General features: G+C 36.4%; 1 protein-coding gene across 7 annotated transcripts in view; it reads right to left on the bottom strand.

Moving 5' to 3' along the window:
• Ctnnd2 (catenin delta 2) overlaps positions 1–27,492 on the bottom strand; it is an 858,282-nt gene that overhangs the window by 689,716 nt on the left and 141,074 nt on the right. For 5 of the 7 annotated variants that reach the window (XM_074077729.1, XM_074077725.1, XM_074077730.1 and 2 more), the window contains one exon: positions 8,606–8,742. In XM_074077729.1, coding sequence (XP_073933830.1) covers positions 8,606–8,737 — 132 coding nt within the window. In that variant the 5' untranslated portion in view covers positions 8,738–8,742. Of the gene's footprint in view, positions 1–8,605; positions 8,743–19,809; positions 20,002–27,492 lie in introns of those variants that run through there. The other 2 variants (XM_074077726.1, XM_074077731.1) reach the window with 2 other exon arrangements.

Here is a 27,492-nt window from a genome sequence, read left to right as displayed (position 1 = left end):
ATAGTCTACCTAAACACTGAAGATCACCGTCAAAAGTGATTTTTTTTTTTTGCCTTATTGACATCAAATTGCTTTTTTCCTCACGGTAATTAGACGAGTGGCCCAGCCACTTCCTGAGGCCATGAGTAGAATGTGAAAGTCAGAGCATGTCATTAGTGAGAGAAGAGAATGCTGATCTACACTGTTCCAGGGCAGCAGGCCACAGAGCAATCTCATTTAGAGCCCAGGGCATGAACCTGCACACGTCTCTTATGACTCACCCGGCTGACAGCAACTTGAACATGATCGATGGCCAGCCTTGGGCGTGTTTACCTATATCACTGATGCATGCTAGAGATAACTCCAGTCTAAGCCACTGGCTCTTGAGTCACAGGAATGTTCCCTAAAGCAGAACTGTAGTTAACCCACAGGATTGCTTAGCATCACATCTCTCCATAGACATTATAGCTAACAATGAAGTGTGGGAGCTCTTTGAATGATTTTCATTTAGATCCCCACTGATGATCCTTTCAGAAACTGCTGCTCAAACTAACAGTCCTCTTTTCCTTCTTCAGTGCACTTAGGAAGGGGTGCCACTTTCTTGCCCTTAGCAAAACACTGGTGACAGAAATAATTTTCTCTTTGGAAGATTAGACAACATATTGAAAGACTATTATTATATCTAGTTGCAGTGTAGTGTAGTGAAAAGGCTGGGATCACAGTAAAACAGCTAATTCCTCATTTATCATTTCAATTCATCAGCAATTTCCTTTACCTCTTTGTAGGTAAGCTAAATACTTTTTAGTCTCAGGTAAGTTTGGCCATGAATAAAAATACTAAACAAAACAATTACTAAAGAAAGAAATTCATTTAGCTACCTATGTGATAAAATGTCTCACATGTAAAGTCACAGAAATCTAATATATTCTATAAAAATATGTAATTTAATGAAACATATATTCTGTTTTAAAAAACATCTTTATTTTCAGATACTATTTGGAAAATTTGGGTTCCATCTCTTTAAACAGTGAACACTCTTCCTGTTGACTCTAGAAAGTTCGGTGTGTTCATTTCCTACTCTGTGCAAACCCTGCACAAGGCATTGGCTGCCATACTCCAAGAGCTCCTTCTTTGTCGTCCTGCCTGAGGCTCTTGCTAGTAATTAATTGTGACATATTTTCCCAGTGAGTTTGTAAGGGTCGTTAAACTCTTTTTCATAACTTTGCCCTAGGCAGCCTCTGTCAAAGTACACCAAATGATTTATGTACAAGGAAGTATGACATGTCGTTTTTTTTCAAACTAAGAAAATTGATTGACCCTAAGAGATCAACAAAGGTAGAAAAGTTAAAATTATTAAATAACTCACAGTGAATCTATGTTACATGCTCATTAGAAAAATGTTTAAAATAACATTTAATGATATGAAAAATACTCCTGATATAATATTAAAATACACAAAGAACAATAAAATAGTTACAAAGCAAAACAAACATGTACCTAACTAATCTCATATTTGTATAAAAATCCTAGAAGGAAATCTCCATAAATGTTTAATTAGCTATGTTCATAATATATTTTCAAATAAAATTTTCATTTTTTTCTTTGCTAATGATCTAATTTTTGCACAATGTTCATGAATTACTTTTATAATGGAAAAATTCATAAAAATGACTAAAATATCACATTTAAATATTAAAAAGGGTTTTCCATTTGAATATTTAACAATGCCTTCTAATGATAAATGTGAACAAGGCATTAGAAACATGACAGTGGCACTATGCAAAACCCCACATGCTGAAAGGTTATCGTCCCATTAAGCAGATATTAAGCTTTGTCCATTTTTATTTTCCTCAACATAGCCTCCAATGCCCTATAAATCCAACAACTAACAGTGCTAAAGACAACAGAGCAGAAGGCAGTCAGAGAGTTAATTCTCAGGATGGAGTTTGAGGTTTTCAAACAGATGGACAGGTAAATAAGTGTTTTGAGTAGAGTTATATGATGAAATTTTAGAGTAAAAAGTAAGCTTTTGGGAAGAAGTTAAAATACTTTATAAGAAATAATAGACTACTTTTATGGGGTTCTGCCTCCTCCTCGTTATAAGCTATATCAAAGTCTAAGACCCAACTCTACAGAGTCTATTCTGTGCCTTCACATCTTAATCAGCATCTTGAAACAATAGCTGCTCCCAGTACAGCTGATGTTCTAGCAATGAAAATTAAAGGGGAAACTGGGCCGTTATTTTTCAATTTTCAACTTGAAACAAGAAAATTAAATCAGCAGTGAAGTCATTCTCCTTTCATTTTGACATGTTGAAAAATTTTAATTGGTAGCATTATAGTATGTATAAGCTTTGCCTTTTCTGGATAAATGAATCTAAAGTTCACTAGTCTTTGCAGATAATCCTCTATCTTCTTGACATTTCCCAAAGATGTTTTAATTTCCTTTTTTTCATGGATAATAATTCTGTCATGACTTTTGCAAAATCCTTTTCTGAAACACTATTTAGAAATTGATTAATAGTTATAGGTCATATTATGTTACCAGAAATTATTGTTGCATATTGTAGCAACACTAACAATGTTGAAATATTCTGCAATAACATAAATTCTGGAAGAATGTTAAAGAAGCATTCATGATGTGCCCCTTTCAAATAGTGTTCTTGCTATACAAAGCTATATTAGTCAGACTTTACATTGCAGTGAACAAACACCTGACAAAAAAAACTTACAGGAGGAAGGATTTATTTTGGTTCATGATCTCCAAGAGTTCTGTACTTGGTTACTTGGCCCTGTGAACTTGGGCAGACCATCATGGCAGGGGGAGGATGTGGAGGAGCAGGCTGTTTATCTCACAGTGGACAAAAAAGCAGAGAACGGGGCATAAAGGAAGGGTTCAAGGAAAGATACAGTCACTAAGGACACACACCCAGTGACCTACTTCCTCCAGTCACACAGGAAGCTCCATCACCTTCCAAAAATCTACTGACATTTTGAATCCATGCATTGGTTTAAACCATTGATTAGGTGAGGTCTCTCATGATGTAACTGTCTCTGGAAGCAACCTCACAGACACACAAAGCAATGCACTTTTCAGATCTCCTAGGTGTTTCTCAATCCAATCAAGTTACAACTAAGATTAACCATAACTAGAGCTAAGGAACTTTAAAATTGTATGTATAGAAGCTAACTAAAAATGAAGATATGCTGTCCTCACAAGAGTTGATGTAAAAGATCAAGCTGTTTTTAGATTTGATACAAGATGGATTTATTAAAATGCTTCTTAGTGCCTGTGTGTGACTCAATATGTGTAAAGTACGTAGCGTGGTGGTTTTGCACACAGTGAAAGCTCAAAATTTCCTTTATTCATCCTTTTTGATATATTAAGTTGAATAGCATACATGACTAAAAGAAAGAAAACTTTTTTATTCTTTAGAAATCATCAATAAGCTAAATAATAGTACTTAAAAATTCCTTTAAAATCAAGAATATGATTTACAATTCTTGTGGAATTTAAAGAGCAAGAAAAATTAGTGTAATAGAGCATCTGGGTTATATAAATGCTCATGATTTCAAGTAGTATTTTTCAGTATAAATCACTTGATGTTTGGTAATACATAAAATTTCACCTATAATTTATATATACATGTATACATATATATGTACAAAAAATATATATATACATACATATGTATACACACATACATATACATATATACGTTTTTGGCAGCACTGGGGTTTGAACTCAGGGCATCTTGCTAGGCAGGCACTCTTACTCCTTGAGCCACTCTGCCAGCCCTTTTTCGTGTTGATTTTTTTCAAGATAGGGTCTCACAAAGTATTTGCCAGGGGTTACTTCAAACTGCAATCCTCTGATCTCTGCCTCCTGAGCAGCTAGGATTACAGGTGTGAGCCACTGGCGCCCAGCAGTTTCCTAAGAGCAAATTAGTATGCAAAGCCATTGAGAATACAACACAAAGACCAATGCTATATGGCAGAAGAGAATACAAATTCTTGTCTAAGTAAGTAGACCAACATTATAACAATGTTTTGAAAAGGAAGACACACATAAGATGATCAGGATGAGAAAGTCAGGCAAATCACAAGCAAGCATGTTTGCACTTCTCAGTCAGGAAGCCTACTCCAGCCTCCCTTTTCTCTCATCTGTGATTTGAACCTTTGCTGACTCTTTCTTCTCACCATCATCACCATCCTTACACCACCTATCAAAGGTGACCTAAGATAACAAGCTTTCTATCTTCTTTCTTGTTTTGATTTCCTCATTTCCAGTGTGGTAACTTAAGTATTGACATAATTAGTAGTCACTTTCAAATTCTTGGTTTTAAGCACCCCATTCCCAAGCTTCCATCATCCAACCATATACATTCTGCCTCCAAATTCACTGTCCCTACCAATTGTGTCAATCATCCCCTTTATCAGTGTTGATTCCAAAAGTATAACCACTTCTTTTTTTTAATCACTTATCTTCCATGTGTTTCCCTTCTCTACCTTGGCTAGGCCCAACTCTTCACAGACTCTCAAGAGGCTGGAAATGAAAGCACAGAGTGGGCCAATTTGACTACAGCAAGAGAGAAACAGCACACATTTCCTGTACAAGCCATAGCTTCCCAGCATCTGTGATTATGTACTTTGCCTTAGTCCTGCTGAGATAGATAAATAATCTTCAGTTGACTTGTGCACTCACTTACTCAGTGACTTGTCCCCTGAAATTATTCCCTCTCTCTCAAATATCATTGGAGTCTCATTTTGTGTTATCATTGTAGGACTAGCTCTCATCTTTAAAAAGAATGCCCTGACCTTCTCAATATTTCAGCCACCATGCATCTTTGGTTGCTCAGTGCAATGAATGGTTATCAATGGTCTCTCTGTGGTTTATCCAAATGATCTGACTGCAGTCATCACATGCCCAATATCTATGATCCCCTCCCTCTTCTTCTAAAGAGGGACACTCAATTAAAGGGAGGAAATGGGGGGATAAGTAGCTCTCTTAAAATTCCACGGGAGGAGAGATGTGGTAACTGCTAGAAATAAAACAGGTGTATCTGAAATAGAGAAAATGAGCTATAGAGAGTCATCTATCATGCCTCTATTTATGTTAATAAAAAGTGTAAAATATGCCAGCTAAGAAGCAATCAAGGTAAGAAATTAGAACAAAAAGAAAAATCAATGAACACTTTTTCATTGAACAGCCCATGCCTGCTGTTTTCAAGGACTCAGCTTACAAATATTTTCTTCATGCCAGCTTATGACACGGGATACATTTCATGACTTTACAGTGTGTCACACTTAAGGCTGTCTATGGTTATAAAACAGAATAGATTTCCATATAACATTAACTATCAGCCTAAGAACATGTTTTCTTAGCCTCATTAACAGCTTACCTCAATGAACTATATCAGACTGGATTTTCTTTACACAAGAAAGATAATAAACTAATGTTTATTGTGCCTGACCTACATAAGATTCTGAATATGTTTACTGAACAAGTAAATGAATGTTGCAACTCATTACATGACAGCTCACAGTACATGTGTAAGATACAAAAAAATGACTTCCCTCCTGTAGCAGTGACTTCCAGAGATAGGACTGGATAGCACAGGGTACTATCATAAAATTTCTTACTAGAAATTCCTAATAGTTTATAGAAACATCTTTAATGTAGCATTAACTGTTACAGTATAATAGTATATATATGAGAAAAAGAGGGAAAGGAAACCTTAAGAATAATTTAGGAAAAAAATTCCCCAGCAAAGAAGAGATGGATGGGTTGTCTATGTGAGATCACCCCAAGTAAGTTCTAGGGATTCGCTGCTTGCTGCACTTGGGATCTGACTCCCAAGCCCTAACTTGGGTGCTTCAGGTTGCTCCAGTTCAAGGTCCCAGGATAAACGTTCATTCCTTTTCACCTCAGTTATCCGGATAAATGTTCATTCCTTTTCACCTTAGCTATCTGTCATGACGAATCTCAGTTTTGCTTCCCAAACACAAACAATATACATTTTTAAAATTTCTTGGAAAAAAAAAACTTTTCCTAAGTATTTATTAAATTCTCACCAAGAATTCTGAATGCTGGGGATGTAGCTCAATAGTAAAGCATTTTGCCTAGCATGTGCAAGGCCATTAGTTCATCCCCAGAAACACCAAAACTAACAATAATAGTTAGACCACATAGGTTTTTATTCTTTTCTTTGTATTCCTCATCAACATTAGGAGGTTTTATATTAATTTTATCATCTCATTGTTATACTTGGGGTACACATATCTTCTATTGGCTTGTTTTTGTGATGTTTAATTTTTGGCTTGCTATTTTTGTTAGGATTCACGTTGCCAAATGCACTGACCATTTACAGATGGCTTCTAATTTTCCTGCCTTAATTACTTACATCCTTCCTCACCATTAGCTTATATGACTATGTTCCCAATGTTTCTTCAAGTGTGTTTATGATTTCATATTTGCAGTTACATTGCTTTCCCTTCAGGATTTATTTCTGTTTATCTTCTGAGTTAACAATTTTAACTGTTGACACAGTTATGCAGACATCATTTAAATTAGTGAATTGTATGAAAATAAAATCTAACTTTCAATGAATTAGGCCCCTAATCACATTTGAATCTGCTCTGCAGACACATTTATGACCTTCACAGAGATAAGAATGTATTTTCTATTTGGGGACAATTGGTATTACTTTGATTAAAATGTTTGGTAAGCTAAAGTCTACCAATTTTCCTTGTACCCTCAAATATTTAGGCTTCCACAAGATCTTTAAAATACTAGGTTGATATAGTTTTCCAAATAAACAAATAGCCAGCCATGCAATGCTGAGTAAAATTGCCAAAATTTTATATATTAATTTGGGAAGGAGTGATAGTACAATGACATCAAGCTTCTCTATGTAGGAACAGGGCATGTCCTTTCATGTTACATCAAGTCCTTTGACAAAATGATGCAACTGTTATCAGTTACTTGCTAAGTTTACTCCTCCTGTTTTATATTTTATCCCTACAGTAAAGTTAGTAGCTTAGTAAGATTTCCAGATCATATCACAATAAGACACTATGGCATAACCCCACTATAACAAAGCAGTATGTTGAGTATGGAGGAAAAGCATGAGTTTCCCTTTTGGTCACCTTTTCCATTACTCCTTAAGAAAAAAACAAAAGTCAAGAGTGAGGTTTTGGAAGCAAACTAATGAAACAATAAAGTCAAAACTCAACCCAATTTCCTGCTTACTATTTTCCCATGCTAGACAACACAACCAATCTATTCAGCTCTCCCATATGTACCTACTTACATGTACACTTTTCACTGACAGCATCATTGATCTTTTCTGTCAATGTCATCTTCCCTTCGCTCTAATGATAGCCTGACTCTGTAGCTGGTTTTCTACCCTTACTTAATCAGTCTCCACTGAGAATTTTTTTTCTCTACAGCCTTTCTTTTGAGTAGAGCTACTGCTCTTGATTGCCCCTTTCTTGGCTATATTCTGCTGTAAGGTTCCCAGAGTTGGGTATACTATGTCACTCTTCTTCATTCCACATCACCAAATAAAATAACCCAAACACAGCAGAGGGAAAACAGGTGGTCACTAGAAGCTACAACGGGGAGGGATGGGGGTTACAGGGAGTGTAGCTAATGGGTATCAAAATACACTGGTGGGGGATGTAGTTCTAATGTTCTGTAGCATAACAGTGTTAACTATAGTCTACAGAAATTCATTATGCATTTCAAAATAACCAGAGGAGAAGATGTTGAAGGTTTCCAACATGACCAAATGATAATAGCAGGTGAAAATGCTAATTACACTGATTTTATTATTATAGATTATATAATTCATGTTTCAAACTATAGTATTGTATCCCACAAATAAGTACAAATGTATGCCAATTAAATTTTTTTAAAGATTAAGAATCTTGATTTATTTCCTAGTATAACTCCAGAAGAAAAAAAATAAAGCAATTTTGATCAGCTAGCTTTCTTTAATCACATCACTTTTTATTCACAAGAGATTCAGATTTTATTTATGTATCCATTTCTATGTAAGGTAATGATCAGACTTTGATTGCTTTGAGAAAGTTCTGGAACATATCCTGTACTGAGGTTAGTGTGTTTCATAAGGTAAAATAATTTCCTTGAACCCTCAAATATGAATGCCTCCATATGATCTTTAAAATATTCACTTATGCAGTTTGTCAAAGAAACAAACAGCCATACAGAAAGACTAGGAAGACCAATTTGCTTTGACCTAATGTGATACTCGTTCATTACACACTAGTATTTTAGCATCCTGGACAGATAAAGTTTATTAGACTTTATGTCAAATATTTAATAGTACTAAATGTCAGGTACATCAACAAATCTGCCAACCCCTCATCTGTAAAGGAGTATTTTTCCCTCTAGGAATATTCTTTTTTCCAGGAAAAGCTGCTTACATCATGAATAATATCACGAAGTCAAAAGCAATTATAACCATAAATTAATATTATGTATATAAGGATCAGTAATATTCTGTGAGAAAAGTATTTCTTTCAACACAATTTAATCATCAGCTGGAAAAATAATTTTCAAATGTTCCAATTAATCTGTCACAAAAATGGAATGTTTCTACCTGTTCTTTGACTGAAGCAAGGATGGCAGAAGTTGTTTCTGTTTCAGAGCCATCCCCATTGGAGGTGTTCAAGCCAGGGCTCAGGGAGCTGGTCTTCTCAGAGGTTGACGGGGGCTGGTCAGGGACAGGCATAGCTCCTGAAATGCAAGAAGACAGGCTCAGTACAACCACTATCATCATCATAGATAGCCCTAATGATTCCACTGGAAAGTGGAAGTTAGGAGCCACAGAAACAGAGTGACTTAATTATAGAACAGGAAACAATGCAAGTAAATAGAATGTTTTCACCTCATAGCAGCCCCAGCTAAATTCAAGAGAGCAGCCTCAAACCTTTGTGTTTTATCTTGGAGATAAGTGAGAAGAAAATGAACAGAAGGAAATAAGTCACAAGATTGTAAGGAAAAGTAAAGAGATACAGAAGTATCCAGTCTAAGAATCTAGTTCAACTAAGAATTTACCTCTGCTTTGCACACTTATTTCTCTTGTCTATTGATATATTTCTAACTCAAAAGAAAATTGATTAGCTATCACCTTTTGTAAGAAAATTATACAATATAAATGATCAATAATTAAAGAGATACATGAGTTAACATAAGAAGTTGAGTTAGTATTGTGAAACGTGGCAAATAACTAGTCCATCCCACAAATATTTATCCAGTTCTTACTCTGTGCCAGACGGTAGACAAATGATTTTTACAACTGGCAAGGCCCATTTTCCACAGTTTATTTTTTTTGTCTGAGCTTATTCATGAAGGAAAGCATAAAGAGACACATATATACGAGTTAAAAACAAGATTCCCCAAAGTGAATTTGCTCTATTGTGCTTTTCTTATACAAAATCAAGTACTGAAATTTCATTCCACCCCAAGGTGATGGTATTTGGAAGTGAGGCCTTTGGGAGGTGATCAGGTGTTGTAGGGAGAGCCACCATTATAAAAGAAGTCCTTGCCCCTTCCACAGTGTGAGGACATAATGATAAATACCACCTACAAGCCAGGAAGCAGGTCCTCACTAGATACTGAATCTACTAGTACCTTGATCTTGAACTTTCAGCCTCCAGAACTGTGAGAAACAATCACATTTTCTATAACAGCCTGAAGACAGAGACTGGAGTCTCAGTTCTATATATCATTTAGCCCTGATCATCTACAGAGTAAGGACTAACCAGCTGAGGAAAATTTTTACGAAGGCATTTCAAAAACCCCACCTAAATAGAATGCTGGGAGTAAATAAAATTATTTCATGTCTACAGTTACTGTATGACATGTCTCTCTAGGCACCAATGTGGTGTGAATATTGAAAGATATTTCCTTGTATATATGCCTGAGCATCCTAGCTTTTATAACTATGTGACAGACTTTTCACAGCACCCCTTGCCCTGAATGCAAATGACTTAAAATTTTTTCCTTTGTTTATATTTTTTAACATCCAGATTTAACTTAACCATTGATCATGACTATGTCTGGATGGCAAAGACTGTCAAGTTCCACTCCTAATCTTCTTAACTCAGAGCAGAGAGAGCAGACATAGGAAACACGGACAAGACATGCCACAACCATATGCTGCATTGCCTCAGAGTCAGTATAAAAAGCTCTAATCTTCCACACTTTGCGGTAATATGGCCAAATACTTGACTCTTAATCAGAACTAATCCACTAAAAATTGGCTTTTAATCTGTGCTAAACCCAGAAAACATGGAAAGCAGAAGGAAAGAAAAAGAAAAATCCAAATAAAGGAAAAGCAGCCATCAATAATTCTGCCATCTCAAGTAAGTATATTTACTTTGACTAGGATTTACATAATTTATTTTTTCTGATAAAATTTATTCTTTACAATGACTTTTACAGAATGGAGAAGTAATGTTCTTGAAAAGAAGTTTTAATTGCTCAGCAATTAACACTCATTAACAATGTCTTATATAAAGAGAAATTATTGTATAGGTTAATTATGCAATAATTAGTATCTGATAATCTGTGTATATCAAAACTTACTTAGCTATGTCTTATTTATAAATTTGTCCCACTTTTAAATTATGACATTTTCAATAGCTGTATTCTGAGAGAGAGAACTAATGAAGTAAGAAATGTATTTTTCAGACTTTGACAGACAAAGCCATATTGTTCTGCTGCTGGGCTGGGCCAGGAGATCTGCCTCATGTGGTATCATGAGATTGTCACTTCCTCATATCGTTAGCAATACTGGCCTTTATCCTCAAGCTTTCATCAACTTCAGAGAGAAAATGAGAGTCTGATTTTGTTTCCAGGTCTACAGTTACTGTGGGCATTTCCCACAGACTTAGTGCCTTATGTGCAACGTTCTTCATATCCCTCAAACAACTCCACAGAAGTCTTCCTACACACAATAAAATTAGAATCCGCAGATACTCAAGTGGCATTTTCGACAAACCCATTTTCCACAGAGACAGTAGTGAGAGAAGAATAGCCCTGAATTTGGGGTGGGTTCATTGTATCATAACACGGTACTTTTTTCCAGAAAATAACAAAACAATAAAACTTTCTGAACCAAATCCCAGCGCTCTATGCCCACCCATGCATGAGCAGTGTTACACTGAATTGTAGTCCCTCAAATGGATATGCTGACTTCAGAACTAATTCTCAGTGAGTCTGTGTTTTAATTCCAGGTCTTTAGAGAAGTAATCAAAGTTAAGTGAGATCACAAGGCTAGGCTCCTAATCTGAAAGGGCTGGCATCGCTACAAGAAAAGGGAGAGGCAGCAGTGTAATAAATATATGCTAATAAAATTACCCTTCCCCAGCCAAAAAAAAAAGTCTACGTGAGGACACAGTAAGAACACCCTTTGCAAGCCAGAAAGAGAGGCCTCACCAGAAAGCAATCTTCATGGCACCTTGATCTTGGACTTCTGGTTGCCAGACTATAAATAAACAAATTTGCATTGTTTATGCCACCTACTCTGTGGTAGCTTGTTATGGTATCTTATGTAGACTAACACAAGAAGAGTTTGATTATCTTTGCTATCTTTCCCTCAGCTCCCCCCAGTGGGTAGGCATGGATGTCTTGGGAGATCAGCACAGGGCAGTATTAAGTAGTACAGCTCTCTGTGACACCTTCATCTAAAATGGATTAATAACATCAGGAAAAGACATGTGTCGCAACTTCTACATCAAATTAGCACAAATGAGTAATTCAAAGCCTAAAAAGGATGTGACCATTGTTATAAAATAAGGATGGAGAATAAACATGACCATAAAAGCATTCATAATATTACCATTCCCATAAATAAAGCAATGGAAGTTCAGGAAAATTGGGCTGGGATGACAACAGCAAGAAAGTGTGGAGCTCCCATACACAGAGCCTCCTTCTCAATTTGAACCCCTGTATCCAAATGTAGTAAGATTTTGTGATGTCCAAAAGAATATTCTAAACTTTTCTCTCCCGAACATGATGCACTGTAAGTTTGCATTACACCTGGTAACATATTAAGAAGCCATCTGCATTTTGGAATGCCAAACTGTTGCTCTTCATTCAGTAACCACATTCAATGTCATATTTTATTGACACTCATCACACAGAAAGAAAACAAAATTTTTATTTTTAATATGCAAACTTGTTCTACCTTTGAGCATTTCTGTCCAGCGACTGATGTCTTTGGAATAAAGACCATCTTCAACAAGATAACTGATGGGCTTGTGTCAAACAACCATCCAATTAAGTGACCCAACCACCACTGTCATGCCAGTTACTTGATCTGCTCCTCTGCAGTTCAGCAACCATATTCCTTGGCCATGAAATAGTCTTTTCCTCCTCTGAGCTGCCCAGCCCTTCCCTGTGACTCTTGACCTCTCACCCTGTCAAGTCTCCTTTGAACTAAAGGGCTTTGTTCTACCACTTGAGCCGTACCACAAGGCCTTAAATTTTAATTAAAGTTAACTTTATAAAGCCAGATCATTAGCTACTCTATTTGTATTTCAAGGGCTCAATAGCCACATTGGCCAGTGGCTACTGTATTGAACAGTAAAATGTCGATTTTTTTTTACTGCACAAAGTTCCATTGATGGCCCTAATCTCCACCCAATAGTTAACTCTTTGATGTAATCTTTATTTGCAGCTCTAATCCTGGGCAGCAGAGGTAAGAAGTGGCCAAACTGTGAATACAATGAAGGGAGAACTCTAAGGATTACTGATAGGCTCTGTGATTCCAAAGGTTTTGTCTAGACAACTGGCCTTCAGTAACATGTTCACACTGTGGATAGAACAGACTTGGGGACTGGGAAGGCGATCTTGCCTACAAACCTACAACTCAAAATACACCCACCTATTTGTGTTAAACACCCTTCTGTCACTACAACAAATGCCTGAGATAATTAATTCATAAGAGAAAAGATGTACTGAACTCATAATTCTTGAGTTTCTAGTCCATGACTGGTTGGACATATTGCTTTTAGGCCTCTGTTGGGGGTGTCAGCTGGTAAAGGTGGGCATTGCATGGCAGAGAAAACTGCTTGCCTCATGAACCAAAAAGGAAAAAAGAATGACACCAGATCCCTCAGCCCCCTTCACAGGCATACCCCCAATAACCTCAGGACTTCCCAATTAAGCCCTACCTCTAATGATTACACCAACTCCAGGAGTGCCACTTGGGGAATAAGTCTTTAACACACAGGTCTTAATAGTATAACAGACAGTGGTTTTACCCAAAACCTTCATCCGCAAGTCCATCTGAGACTTTTCTTTGTTGCCAACACCTGGGAAGCTGAATGCATTAGCCAGAAATCACACTCCAATGTGAATCAGGAAATACAAAGATGAATGATTGCTAAACACTGCTTGTCTACTTTCCTTTTCTTGAGGCAGGTCCTTTTTAACTTTCTACTCTAGAGTTGGTAGAGACATCTGTGAAGCTTCTCACACACTCTCCTTTACCTTCAACTGATGGCTTAATTCTAGGGCCTCTGATGTTACCTTCCTGGACTTCCCCTCAAGCAAACTCCTGGGCTCTCACACTTAGCATTATTTCTTCTCTCATGTATCTCACAGAAATTTTACCATCCTCTATAAGACAGTCCCCTCTCTGTTCCTGGTCCTATGTTCTAAAAACATTATCACAATAGATTTCACTTTTGTCTTTTATGCTAGCATTAGCCATCCCGTTCATAATATGCCATCAACTTATACTAAGTAAATAATAATTAAAGCAAGGAAGTACCCAAATATTGTCACTTAAAATATATATTCATGTGAGAAATTTACTTTTACAAACTTTTAATGTTTGATTTCAAAATCTTTCACTCCACAAGCAATATTTAAAAGACTGTAAGAAGAGTCTTGATAATTTTATCAAAATTAGGCAGCAGAGAATGCGTGAATTATTATAAATAAGTGACACAAGCACCAATATTGAACATCCCATTTGTGTAACCACGTGGTCACCCAAACTGGAATTCTGTATTTGTAACTAGTATGTCACTACCAAGAGAAGCATACCATCATTCTTTCTCAGAAGTGCTCTGCACAGATAAAAACACATTTGCATCCTTGCTTCATTCTTTTAAAAGAGAAATTTAAAATCACTGCCTGTCATAATATAAACAATAAAATGATTAATCATCATCAGAGATAAATATAATTAGGGAAGAAACTCAATCCATCTTGATCTATGTTCAATTTAGCACCCCTAGCTCAGTACCTGATATATCACAGTCAGTTATTTGTTCAGTTAATGTATAAACTATTAGAATAAAATCAATGACGGTTGCTTACTACAGGATATAACAAAAGCAAAATGGGCTTTGCATTATGAGCATTTCTCTGTATGGTATTTTTTATTGGTTTATTCATATGTGCATATATTGCTTGGGCCATTTCTCCCCCCTACCCCTCGCTCCCTCCCTCTCTTCCAGGCAGAATCTGATCTGCTCTTATCTCTAATTTTGTTGAAGAGAAAGTATAAGATATAATAAGAAAGACAAAGCGCTTTTGCTATTTGAGATAAGGGTAGCTATATACAGAGCAATTCCTAGCATTGCTTCCATGTACAAATGTGTTACATCTTAGTGTGGTTTTAATTTGCATTTCCTTAATGGCTAGAGATGGTGAGCATTTTTTCATGTGTTTTTTGGCCATTTGAATGTCTTCTTTTGAGAAAGTTCTCTTTAGTTTAGTTGTCCATTTCTTTATTGGTTCATTGATTTTGGGAGAGTTTACTTTTTTGAGTTCCTTGTATATTCTAGTCATCAGTCCTTTGTCTGAGGTATAGCTGGCAAATATTTTCTCCTACTCTGTGGGTGGTCTCTTCAGCTTAGAGATCATTTCTTTTATTGTGTAGAAGCTTTTTAATTTCATGTAGTCCTATTTGTCCATCCTTTCTCTTAGTTGCTGAGCTGCTGGGGTTCTACTGAGGAAGTCCTTGCCTTTACCTATTACTTCCAGAGTATTCCCTGCTCTTTCCTGTACCAACTTTAGAGTTTCGGGTCTGATGTTAAGGTTCTGATCCACTTAGAGTTGATAGTAGTACAAGGAGATAAACATAGATTTAGTTTCAGTTTTTTTGCAGATGGATAACCACTTTTCCCAACAACATTTGTTGAAGAGGCTGTCTTTTCTCCATCGTATATTTTTAGCACCTTTATCAAAAATAAGGTGGGTATAATTGTGTGGATTCATGTCCGGGTCCTCTATTCTGTTCCACTGGTCTTCATGTCTGTTTTTGTGCCAGTACCGTGCTGTTTCTATTGTTATTGCTTTGTAATATAGTTTGAAGCCGGGTAATCTCTATGATGAATTTCATTGGGATTTTGGTGGGAACTGCATTAAACATGTGGACTGCTTTTGGTAGTATAGCCATTTTTACTATGTTGATTCTACCAATCCATGAGCACAGGAGATCTCTCCACTTTCTGTAGTCTTCCTTGATCTCTTTCTTCAGGGGTTTGTAGTTCTCCTTGTAGAGGTCATTCACATCCTTTCTGAAGTTTACTCCTAGGTATATGATTTTTTCCTGAGGCTATTATAAATGGAATTGTTTCCATATATTCCTTCTCAGTTTGTTCGTCACTGGTGTATAGAAAAGCTAATGATTTTTGTAAGTTGATTTTGTATCCTGCCACCTTGCTGTAGCTGTTTATGGTGTCTACGAGTTTTGGGGTAGTTTTTGGGTCTTTAAGATATAGGATCATACCATCTGCAAATAGTGATATTTTCACAGTTTCTTTACCTATTTGTATTCCTTTTATTTCTTCTTCTTGTCTAATTGCTCTGGCTAGGAATTCCAGTACTATGTTGAATAAGAGTGGAGATAGTGGGCACCCTTGTCTTGTTCCTGATTTTAGGGGAAATGGTTTCAGTTTTTCACCATTAAGTATGATGTTGGCTGTAGGTTTGTCATACATAGCCTTTACAATGTTGAGGTACTTTCCTTCTATTCCTAGTTTTCTTAGAGCTTTTATCATGAAGTGGTATTGGATATTGTGGAAGGCTTTTTCTGCATCTATTGAGATGATCAAATGGTATTTGTCTTTGCTTCTGTTAATGTGATGTATTACATTGATAGATTTGCATATGTTGAACCACCCCTGCATCCCTGGGATGAAGTCAACTTCATCGTGGTGAATAATCTTTTCGATGTGTTGTTGGATTCAGTTTTCCATTGTTTTATTAAGGATTTTTGCATCAATGTTCATTAAGGAAATTGGCCTATAGTTCTCCTTTTTGGAGGTGTCTTTGTCTGGTTTTGGAATGAGTGTAATACTGGCTTCATAAAATGTATTAGGCAGTTTTCCTTCCCTTTCTATTTCATAGAACAGTTTAAGGAGGGTTGGTATTAATTCTTCTTTAAAGGTCTGATAGAATTCAGCAGAGAATCCATCAGGTCCTGGACTTTTCTTTTTTGGGAGATTCTTGGTTGCTGCTTCAATTTCACTTTGTGTTATAGATCTATTCAGGTGATTAATATCCTCTTGGTTTAGTTTTGGATGGTCATAAGTATCTAGAAATGTGTCCATTTCTTCAAGATTTCAAATTTATTAGAATATAGGTTCTCAAAGTAGTCTCTGATGATTTCCTGGATTTCTATGGTGTTTGTTGTTATCTCCCCTTTTGCATTTTTAATTTTACTGATTTGGGTTTTTTCTCTCCTCATTTTAGTCAGGTTTGCCAGGGGTCTGTCAATCTTATTTTTTTTTCCAACAACCAACTTTTTGTTTCATTGATTCTTTGTAATTTTTTTTGTTTCTGTTTCATTGATTTCAGGCCTTATTTTTATTATTTTTCTCCTGTTTGTTTTGGGATTTGCCTGTTCTTGTTTTTCTAGGAGTTTGAGATGCAGCATTAGGTCACTGATTTGAGATCATTCTGTCCTTTTAATATATGCACTCATGGCTATAATCTTTCCTCTTGGACTGCCTTTGCTGTGTCCCATAGGTGTTATGGCAGGTTGGTTTTCATTTTCACTGTATTCCAGGAACCTTTTAATTTCCTCTTTTATTTCATCAATGACCCATTGATCATTGAGCAAAGTTCAGCTTCCAACTGTTTGCATTTTACTATTTTACTTGTTTTTGCTGAGTTCTAGTTTTAATGCATTGTGATCAGATAGAATACATGGTATTATTTCTGTTTTCTTATATTTGCTAAGGCTTGCTTTGTGCCCTAGGATATGATCAATTTTGGAGAAGATTCCATGGGCTGCAGAGAAGAATGTATATTATGCAGAAATTGGATAAAATATTCTGTAGACAACAAATGTAGGTCCATTTGATCTGGGGTATGATTTAGATCTAGGATTTCTTTATTGATTTTTTTGTTTGGATGACCTATCTATTGGTGATAAGGGGGCATTAATGTCTCCCACTACCACTGTGTTGGAATCTATGTATATTTTTAGGTCATTCAGAGTATGTTTGATGAAATTGGGTAAATATAGGTTGACAATTGTTATTTCCTTTTGGTGTATTTCCCCTTTTATTTGTATGGAATGTCCTTCCTTATCTTTTTTGATCAATGTAGGTTTGAAGTCTACTTTGTCAAAGATAAGTATTGCTACTCTTGCCTGTTTTCAGGGGCCATTGGCTTGGTAAATCTTCTTCCAGCCTTTCACCCTCAGTCCGTGCTTATTTTTGTCAATGAGATGGGTCTCCTGTAGGCAGCAGATTGTCAGATCTTCCTTTTTAATCCAGTTTGCCAAGCAGTATCTTTTGATGGGGGAATTTAGTTCATTAACATTCAGTTTTAGTATTGATAAATACATGGTGATCCCTGTCATGAAGTTGTCTTTGTTGATTAAGCATTTGATTGTATGCAGCTGAATCAGTGTTACTCTCTACTTTCTTGTCTTTTCTTCTCCTGTGGTTTGGTATTGCCTGCCTTTTCATGGTTTTGTTTGCTTTCATTTCCTGAGTGCAGGATTCTTTGAAGAATCTTTTGTGTTGATGGCTTTGTAGTCATATATTGTTTTAGTTTCTGCTTATCATGGAAGACTTTTATTGCTCCATCTATTTTGAATGATAGTTTTGCTGGGTAGAGTATCCTAGGGTTGAAGTTATTTTCATTCAGTGCTCAGAATACTTTACTCCATTCTCGTCTTGCTTTTAATGTTTCCATTGAGAAATCTGCTGTGATTTTGATGGGTTTAGCTTTGTATGTTGCTTGTTTTTTCTCTCTTACAGCCTTCAATATTCTTTCTCTATTCTCTGTGCTTGTTGTTTAATGATAATATGTCATTGTGCAGTTCTATTTTGGCCAAATCTGTTTGATGTCCTGGAGGATTGCTGTACTTGAATGGGCATAGTTTTTTCTAGATTTGGGGAATTTTCTGTCATTACTTTGTTGAATATATTATGAATTCCTTTTGCTTGCATCTCTTCAACTTCTTCAATGCCCATGATTCTTTTGATAGAGTTGGTCAATTCTTGCATATTCCTTTCACAGGTTTTGAGTTGTCTGAGTAACAGTTCTTCAGTTTTTCCTTTAATTTCCATTTCATCTTCAAGTCCTGAGAGTCTGTCTTCTGCTTGTTCTAGTCTGGTGGAGTGGCCTTCCATTGTATTTTGTATTTCTGTTTCTTTTTTTTTTCTGAGGTTTTCCATATCATAGGTCACTTCCTCTTTAATATTGTCAATTATAATCCTTAATTCATTTATCTCTCTATTTATGGTGTTCTCTGTTTCACTGTGTTATTTATTTAGAGCTCCTATGAGTTCACTTATTTGTTTTTGTGACTTCTCATATTTTTTATTTTTATTGTCTTGGAATTTCTGGAGTGCCTCCTGTACATTTTGGTTCACCTTGTCTATTAACATCTCCATGAAATTATCAGTGATTTCTTGCAGGATTTCTTCTTTCTGCGTGTTCTTGTGGGCTTCGTTGGGTTCCTTGGTATAGTTTATCTTTATTTTGTTGGTGTCTGGAACTAGGTATCCATTTTCTTCATTTCCCTCTGAATTCCATACTAATTTATTTTTGGGGGGAGAATGGTTTCCATCCCTTTTTCATCTTCCAATAATTCCACTTGGTGCTGTTTCTGTTCCTATTCTGTGTAAAATTTAGTATTAGCTAACTAACAATAGTAAAAGTAATGAGATCAAGAAAGAAAGAAAAGAACCAAAAAAAAAAAAAAAAAGAACCAAAGAAATCAACAAGGACAGATGGTGTACTAACCTACAGTGAACAAGAAAAGCACTTAGAGTGAAGAAGAAGAAAGAAAAAAGAAAAAAATGGAGAACCAAAGAAATCAACAGGGAGGGATGGTAGACTAAGAAACAGTGAACAGGACAAGCACTTAGAGAGAAAGAAAAAATAAAAAAAAGATTCAGGGACAATAGGGTTTCAGTCTTTGTAGTTCTGATGTTACTCCTTCAGCATCCAGTCCTGTGTTGGTATTTAAGCAGTGGCCCTGTCATAGTCTTGCCAGATGGTTGGGTCAGGAGACAGCTTTGTGAACCACTATCTGTCCTATTTCAGGCAGTGGCTCATTTGCCACCTACTCTTAGCCAGCTACTTTTGCAGGCCTTCTTTACTGATAGTTTGCATGGAGAGCAGCTCCTTGCCCCCTTCCCCCTCTCCAGTGTGCTCAGAGCACCCCACCCTGCGTGTCCTTTTCGGTTCCTTGTTTATTATTCAGGATTTTTTGTTTTCTTTTGTTTTGCGGGATTGGGGTCAGTCTGTCCTGGGGCTATGCTAGTTTATCCCAGAGGAGACTGTGGGAATACTGCATGCCACTTATTTACTCACCTGTGGTCTGCATCTCCCAACCAGGTTTGGAGCTGGCATCTGGTGGTGCGGGAGCCCTTCTGTTTTCTCAGTGTAATGTTCTGTGGAGAAGCTTTGTGCAGGCTGGGGGTTCAGGTTGCCAGAGTTTTGCTTATTCTTTGTGGTTTTTCTGCCAAGTGTGGCTCCAGCATCTCAGCAAGATTTTTGATTTACGGAGCACACGCTGTCTGTGTCCTCCCTCTAGTTGCTATCTTGGATCTCTCTCAGTAACATCTTATGCTGTCATTTGAAATCAGTACTTTTATTATTTTGTGGGGCTCTAGGTGTGGATCAAGTAGCAAAATGCCTGCCTGGACTGGCTTGGAACCATGATCTTCCTAGCAGCTAGGATTACCGGAGTAAGTCACCCAGTGGCTGGCATCTGTGAGCATTTTCTGGCTGTCTTTTCCATTTCCCATCTTCCCGGTGTTCTCCCTAGGATCCTGCAGTCAGAGGACACAGAGTTAAAGAAGCTGGGACACCTGGAGCTTCTCAAGCAGTGGACTTCGAATATGGCATCTCCAAAAAGGAGTCTGACATTTTGGGCAGCCATATGGTATTTGAATGATGTATTTTGACTCAAGAAAGCTATTTTTCAGAAATCTTATAACTGGTGTAAGGCTTTTGCCTCAGTCAACTCTTGACAATGATATATCCTGGGTATATTATTTGAATTCTAAGGTACAACCATCAATCAAGCAGGCTTCTGGGACTTGATACTTGCAACTAGCAACTCGAAAACTGAATCTGGGAAAAAGTATACAGCACACCACACAAGGATAGGAAGAAGCAGCATTGAGCTTTATTTCCAAAGTTCAATAAGGACACCAGCAGGCACACCCAGGAGGTATAGAAATGGCAACTTCTAACTGAAAAACTGGAGGTGAGATGTCTGTTATTATTCATGGAGTCCAAGGCACAAATATAATTTATTGCTGTGGTGGCAGATAGTAGAGTAGCATTGTTGGGAATCTGAACACTGAGTTGAGTCACATGTCAAACACAGGGCATGACTGTTCTGCCCCTGTGTTCAGAGACAGTAGAACAGTAGGAGGCTGGCCATTGCTTAGAGAGTCTACAGGCCCATTCTGTGTCAATGCATAAGCTATTGATTATTGAGAAGGATGGGACCAACCTGAATATCATCACAGATTAAGATCTGAAGGTCAAAGGAAGCTTCTCTGGAGACTACTCCCACGTAACATGGAATGGCAGAACTCACACATGGGAAAGACCCATAAGCAGTCATGAACTAGAAGAGTGCTGTCAATGAAAATATGAGACAGTCTTCATTTGGCTATCTTCTCAGCATGTCACCCAGTCCTGTTTTCTAAATCATGAGCTCAGGCATTTTCATCTAGTCCTAATAAACATTATGTCAAAAGTTGTCTTTCAAAATATTGCAAAGGCAGTGTTTTTTGGAAAACAAGCCAGTACATGAGGGTGAGCAGCTATCCTCCTAAGGCCTGTTAAGCAAAGTTTATGACCTGAGATGCCAATGTCAATGTCAGAGGTGAAGCAAGGCCAATGGACAGGCATGGTTCAGATGGTGAGTGCTGATAGTTTCAACTGCAATCAAGGTTCCCACAGAGCGGGAAGAAAAAGAGGAAAGCAAGCCAAAAGAAGGCAGGAGCTTCAATGATTGCAATGGAAAGGCATTAGGTCTTGAACATAGAGGAAGGGATCAGAATAAATGTATAAAGTAGATGAGAGGAGCAGGAAAACTGAGCCACTGGTCAGGGATTCAGGGAATACTAGGAGTGAGTCTCAAAATACTGTGAAGAGAGGAAACTAGAGAAAGCAGCTATTCTCTAAAGGATCTCTGAAGATAATTTTTTTAAAGTGTAGTGATTACCCTGAATTTGTTAATGATCTTAAAGTTGAATTTGAAAAATTTCCAAAATAATCAATTTGTATCATATAATATACTATTGGCAAATGGCAAGAGATATTCTATTCAAAAGTAGACTCTCATTGGGCCAGTACAACGAGATTGAAAACCACTGCGTGTAAATGTGAGAATCTCTGAGGAGTCCATACCTGTATTTCCCATCACTGAACATCATCTATACTTCTCTTTGGGAAGGCCATAAACATCTGACATTGGACATGCAAATTATGAATCTGATATTTTCCATTAACTGAAACCTCACAACTGACATGCAAACAGGCCACTGCCTATTAAAATGGCTCCATGGAAACCCCACAAATACCAAATTCACCCTGATTCCTTTTCTCTTACCAGGACACTCACAAAATATTCCTAACTGGCCCATCTTACAGCAGCAATGCCTCCTGCAGTCACTTATTTGCCACATTTATTGGGGCAGTCAACCTTCTTTACCAACACTCTGATCATGACACCCTTCTTTCCTTTTGTCAGTAGTTTTTGGCACCTAGAACAGAGACCTCTAAATTTTGAGATGGGAAATGTATTTTATATTATGACCCTATTAACACACAACTACGTATTTTCACTGAAACAGTGTCAGGAAATAAGAAGCCTTACAACATGTGATATATATATTTTCTATTCTGTTTTACTCAATTTCATTAATCATGGTTATGGTTACCCCTACACTGGTAGAAGCAAAAATAGTCTGCAAACATTGACATAAAAGGTTCAGTATGGCTGGTTTGGCATGTTGTGGCAGACTGTGTTCCTGCTCTGAACGAGGCTTCATGCTGCATTCTCAAGTCTTGATTTCCCCAAAACCTTTTGGCTACAGATACATTAAGCTTCTTATAGTCCCAGGAACAGCTTATTGACTCAAACTTTGCACTAAGTTCTCTCCCTGCATGCTTTTATCATCCTTAGGGATGTCTGGCTGTGACATTCCCCTCCCCTTTTCTCCTCTTCCTCATGCATTTTTCCCTATCTGCAGCCCTTGTGGACAACACAGACAATATGCATCACTTCCTCCTCACTGTTAACTTGACAGTGTAAACCTCCCTCAGACACTGCATTTATCACTATGAGCTGTAATCATCTCTGGAATTAAAAAAAAAAACTTTTAATGTTTTTGAAATTGGGATGCTGTGTATATGACTGTGGTTACTTTTCCTTTAAGCTATTTGGGAGTGATTTTGTGTCACTTATAACTAAAAGTGTTTTTAAATTAATAATGTACTTAAATTTATGGAAATACCATAAATTTACATTTTTGTCTCCTAATTAGGTCACAAATTCTTTGAGCTCAAAAACTGTGTCTTATTTACATTCACAACCTTAGTGCCTAGAATAGTGCCCTATAAAGAGTTGGTGTCATTAATGCTTACCGAATAAGTTAAAATAGAGAAATTTTACAATTCATCATCAACTCTATTTTAAAATGTCAAGGAATTTTACATTTGTAATACTGATTGGCACATAAGTATCCTATAACTCTTCCTAGTTTTATACAATAGAAATATTCAAATTAATGATTTTGGGTAATGCATACATTATCATTGAAGTGGTCAACCCATGTGTATTTCTGCCAATCACACCTGTGTCTACATTTACAATGGGAGTGTCTGGAAAAAACTTAATGATCATGAAAACACAAAGTTTCAGAGCTCACAGGGAGTAAAAACTAAATAGTGACCCACTGCTGGAATCTATAATCATTCTGTTCCCTCAGAGGATACAAATACGTGTCAGCAGTTGGTTGATGGATTTGCTAAGACATAGAGACACATTTTCTTCTGCCAGAGAAAGAAAATCTAGGATTCTGGAATTACAAGTTCATTAAAATAACAGTGGGGTAAACAGAAATTGAAATAGGGATAGCACCTGGAATTTTGACTTTTCTTACATATGAGGAGAAGTTCTAATATAGTCTGTAATAAAGATGCTAAGGATGACTTAAATATTCTTTTAGCTGAAACTTGAAAAAAGCTGTCACACAGTGCCAGCCCCACAGTGAGTGTGCAGAACGTGCTGCCACAGTCAAATGTCTCAGAGGCACAGCCAACTGATGCAAAGTAAGAATCCATCTCACACTAGAATCTGTGCAAACGCTCAACAGTATCTAAGCTTGTAAGTAAACAAACATCTTGCCTTCCCTAATAATATTTCAAATAAATACGTAGTTTTCTACTCAATCATAGATTTACATGATAGAATCCAGCAAAAAAAAAAAGAAAAGAAAAAAGCATGCTCTGTTGTCAGTCTACAGCAATCTAACAACAGTGAATTACCAACTCCAACTGTCACTATCTGTTAAATAAAAACTCCCAAAATGCCAGCCACACACTGGTCTACAACATGCTCTTACTGCATATCGCATATCACTCCAAAGTGTCCACTTAAATTATGGCATTTGACTCTTCATATTGATCGCAAAAGTGTATCTGACACTTCACAATTTCTCAAGATGCAAGAGCTCACTTTCTTCTCCCCCATCCCAGAATGGCCATCAATAGGCAGTCAAGGAAAAAACATAAAAATACAACAATGTAAATAAAGATTGACAGTCGGACGATGCTTAACCCATTGCAACTGGCAAATGGCCTATCAGAGTTTTAATTTTATAACAGAACAAAGAGTTTTAACTGCTCTTACACAACTTGCTTTTATACATCTGACTTGGAATTTTAAAAGAAAACCAAACAGTAACTGAATGGAGCCATACTATTTTGACAACTACCAAGATTTAATTTTTTCATCGAGAAACAAGAAATTTTGAAACTTTAAGTGTACGAAGAACTCATTTTTATGTGACTTCAAGAAAAAAAGTAAGCTTTGTTTTGAATATTAAATCTAAACTATACGTGTACAGGAGGATTTATTATGCCTGTGAAAGTCACACAGCAAAGAAACTCTTATTTTTTTGCATATACATGTATTTAAATAGATATTTAAAATATATAAATCTAGTATATATCCTTGTATCTTTGAGGTGCTATGACACAGAAGTATAAACATTTTGGTACGTGGTCAGTAAATCATTTTAAAAGGACAAATAATTGGATGTTACACGAAGGTGATTATCAATCCATAATCCTATTTTTGCAAATGTGTTCTTTCTTCTAATTTTCATTTTTCACAAATCAAAGCATTACTACTCAAGCCACAGCTACAGTATTTCTTTATTATCAATCCCCTTTCTCTCAAAATAAGACTCAGATATTATACCTTCCTCCAATAATCTCTTCATGAAAATATTTTGCCTCTCACTTACATATTGCCTCGTATTTTCTTATTAGTTTAACTATCTTTGTTACGGTTGATTTGGCTTGGATGATGAATTTAAAATATGTCCACAGATTTTTTGATGCTTCTGTCTTCAGAGGTTGGAGTTTAACTCACCTCCCCTTAAGTGTAGCTACATCTTGTGCCTGTTTACAAAAATAAAATAAAATAAAATGGTAGAACTGATGGCGTATGACTTGTCAGACTAAGTCTAAAAGGCATTGCGACTTCCATCTTTATCTCTCCTGTGTCATCTGCTCTGGGAAATCAGCTTCCATGCTGAGAGGACACACAAAGTGCCTTATGAAGTGGTCCTCCTTCCCATAAGGAAAAAGTCTTGCTATTTTGATTTGCTTTGGTCAGTGAGATATGATTGGCTACAAGCACTGAAAAGCCAGTGCATAAGTTTATATTCTCTGTTTTTCCTCGCTTTAGGAAACCCTGTGCATTGTGTTGAAGTGGCAGAGGAATAAGATGTTGTAGAGTGACTAAGAGAAACAGGCATTTTTAACCAACTACATTGGACACATTTCTGGAGTGATTAAGTAGACTGCCTGGATGAAGCCACTAAATTTTTTTCACATAGTAGTCAAAAGTGTTCAGGATTAATTATTGTCCTATTGGAAAACTACTTCCCTGCATCTCAGTAGCCTTGCACACTAGGCACCACTCTCTGTTTAAGGTTTGTGTCAGACTCAAAACTGTTGTTTTCTTTTTTTTTGGATGGTGGGGTTTGAGCACAGGGATTTGTGTTTGCTAGAAAGAAGCTCTACACTTGAGCCATACCTCCAGTCCCAAACTGTTAGTTTTATTATTAAACTTTGAAAATTGTATATCCTTAGGAACTTATTGTAAATTTATTTTAATTCAAAAATATTTTAAATATCTTCTAATAGTCCTATACGTTAAGATGTAACCAACAGTTATTAATAAATGAACTACTATCACACATACTGCAATGCAAATCAAAATGTAAACAATGCATTCTTCAAAATCAGAATGTATTTCTAAGTTCTTTATGTAACATTCAGATCACACAGATACTCACCTGTTCACAGTGAGCAAATTGCCTCATCACATAGGGAAACTGAAGAAGCACTTCACTGAACTGTATACCTGAAATCTCTGCTTGGGGAAATAATTGAAGGGTAATTCAAGACTGATTTGCTCATGCTTCTTGCTAATGAGCTTACAGTTTAACCAATACCAATCATCATTTCTACCACTCATTCTGATATTACTCAAGGAAAAGGTAGGAGAAAAGCTTGCTTTTATGTGCTAACATCTTTATACCTAACTTCATGGCAAAATCCAGAAAAGGGAAGCAAAATAATTTAAAGTAGCTTATAAAGCATATACCATAAGCATTAAAGAATATTAACAACATGAAGCTGATGTAAAGATACAGAAGAAAAAGACAATTCCTTATCTATGTAATCTGGATGAAAACCTATAGTAGGGTATGTGAAAATTGAAAATGGGATAAAATATTGTCTTACTTGTTATGTAAAAAAAATCAATACACTAAATATTTAAAGAATAATATATTCAAACTCTGTTACAGGAAACATAACTACAACAGGTGTACAACTGCAATAATACCAATATAAAATGTTTACTAATATATCTAAAAATGACAGAATGTCAACTATAAAAATATAAAACAAAAATAATGTACAGGCAAACTTCTCAGCAGTCACATCATATGGGTTTGCTGTGTCCCTTCCCTGACCATCTACATATTTTAATACATATGTAACATCCTATTGGGAATCTCCTATTGTACATACATATATGTAACAAAGATAAGACTACACTATACATAGTATTCTGTCACTTTCACTGTCACTGTGTCTCGGCGATCATTTCAGGCCATGATTCGGGATTTATCATGATTTCTTACCTTTATACAAGTATCCCTCTGTATTGATATATCCTATTTTTCATCCGCTCATCTAAAATACTTACATTCATGTATTTTTCTCTCATTCCATTTTGATCACATATAGATGCTGAAATCAGGACCACTCTTTGTGCCTGTCTCTGGGCATATGTGCATTATTTTAGGTAGATTAATAGAAATAAGTTCACACATCTTAAGCAATCACGGATGTTGCCGTCTGGTCCTTAAGGCCTTTCCAAGAGATCTTCCTCCATCAATGACAGAAAGGTGTGCCATTTTGCAAGGGCTTTACCATACAAAGATGAGTGATCCTTTAAACACTTGATAATATAATAGTTAAAATATAATCTATAGTTGTTTTATTTTGCATAAACTGACATTTTAAACTGAAAATCCATCAGACAAAAAAAATGATTCCAACTGTAGAGAGCTTAAGTCATCTTTCACTCTATGACTTATCCTGAGTGTTATGTTTTTCTTATAGCAGTTTATCCATTTCACTGAAATCACAAAATCTGACCCTTATATCCAACAAATGAAGTAACCATTCATGTCTTCTTTCAGAAATGGAAAAAACTAAGAATCA

Source organism: Castor canadensis, chromosome 6 (assembly GCF_047511655.1).
Source record: "Castor canadensis chromosome 6, mCasCan1.hap1v2, whole genome shotgun sequence".
Taxonomy (NCBI): domain Eukaryota; kingdom Metazoa; phylum Chordata; class Mammalia; order Rodentia; family Castoridae; genus Castor; species Castor canadensis.
Note: the sequence above shows the minus strand (reverse complement) of the source record. Positions and strands in the feature narration are given on the sequence as shown.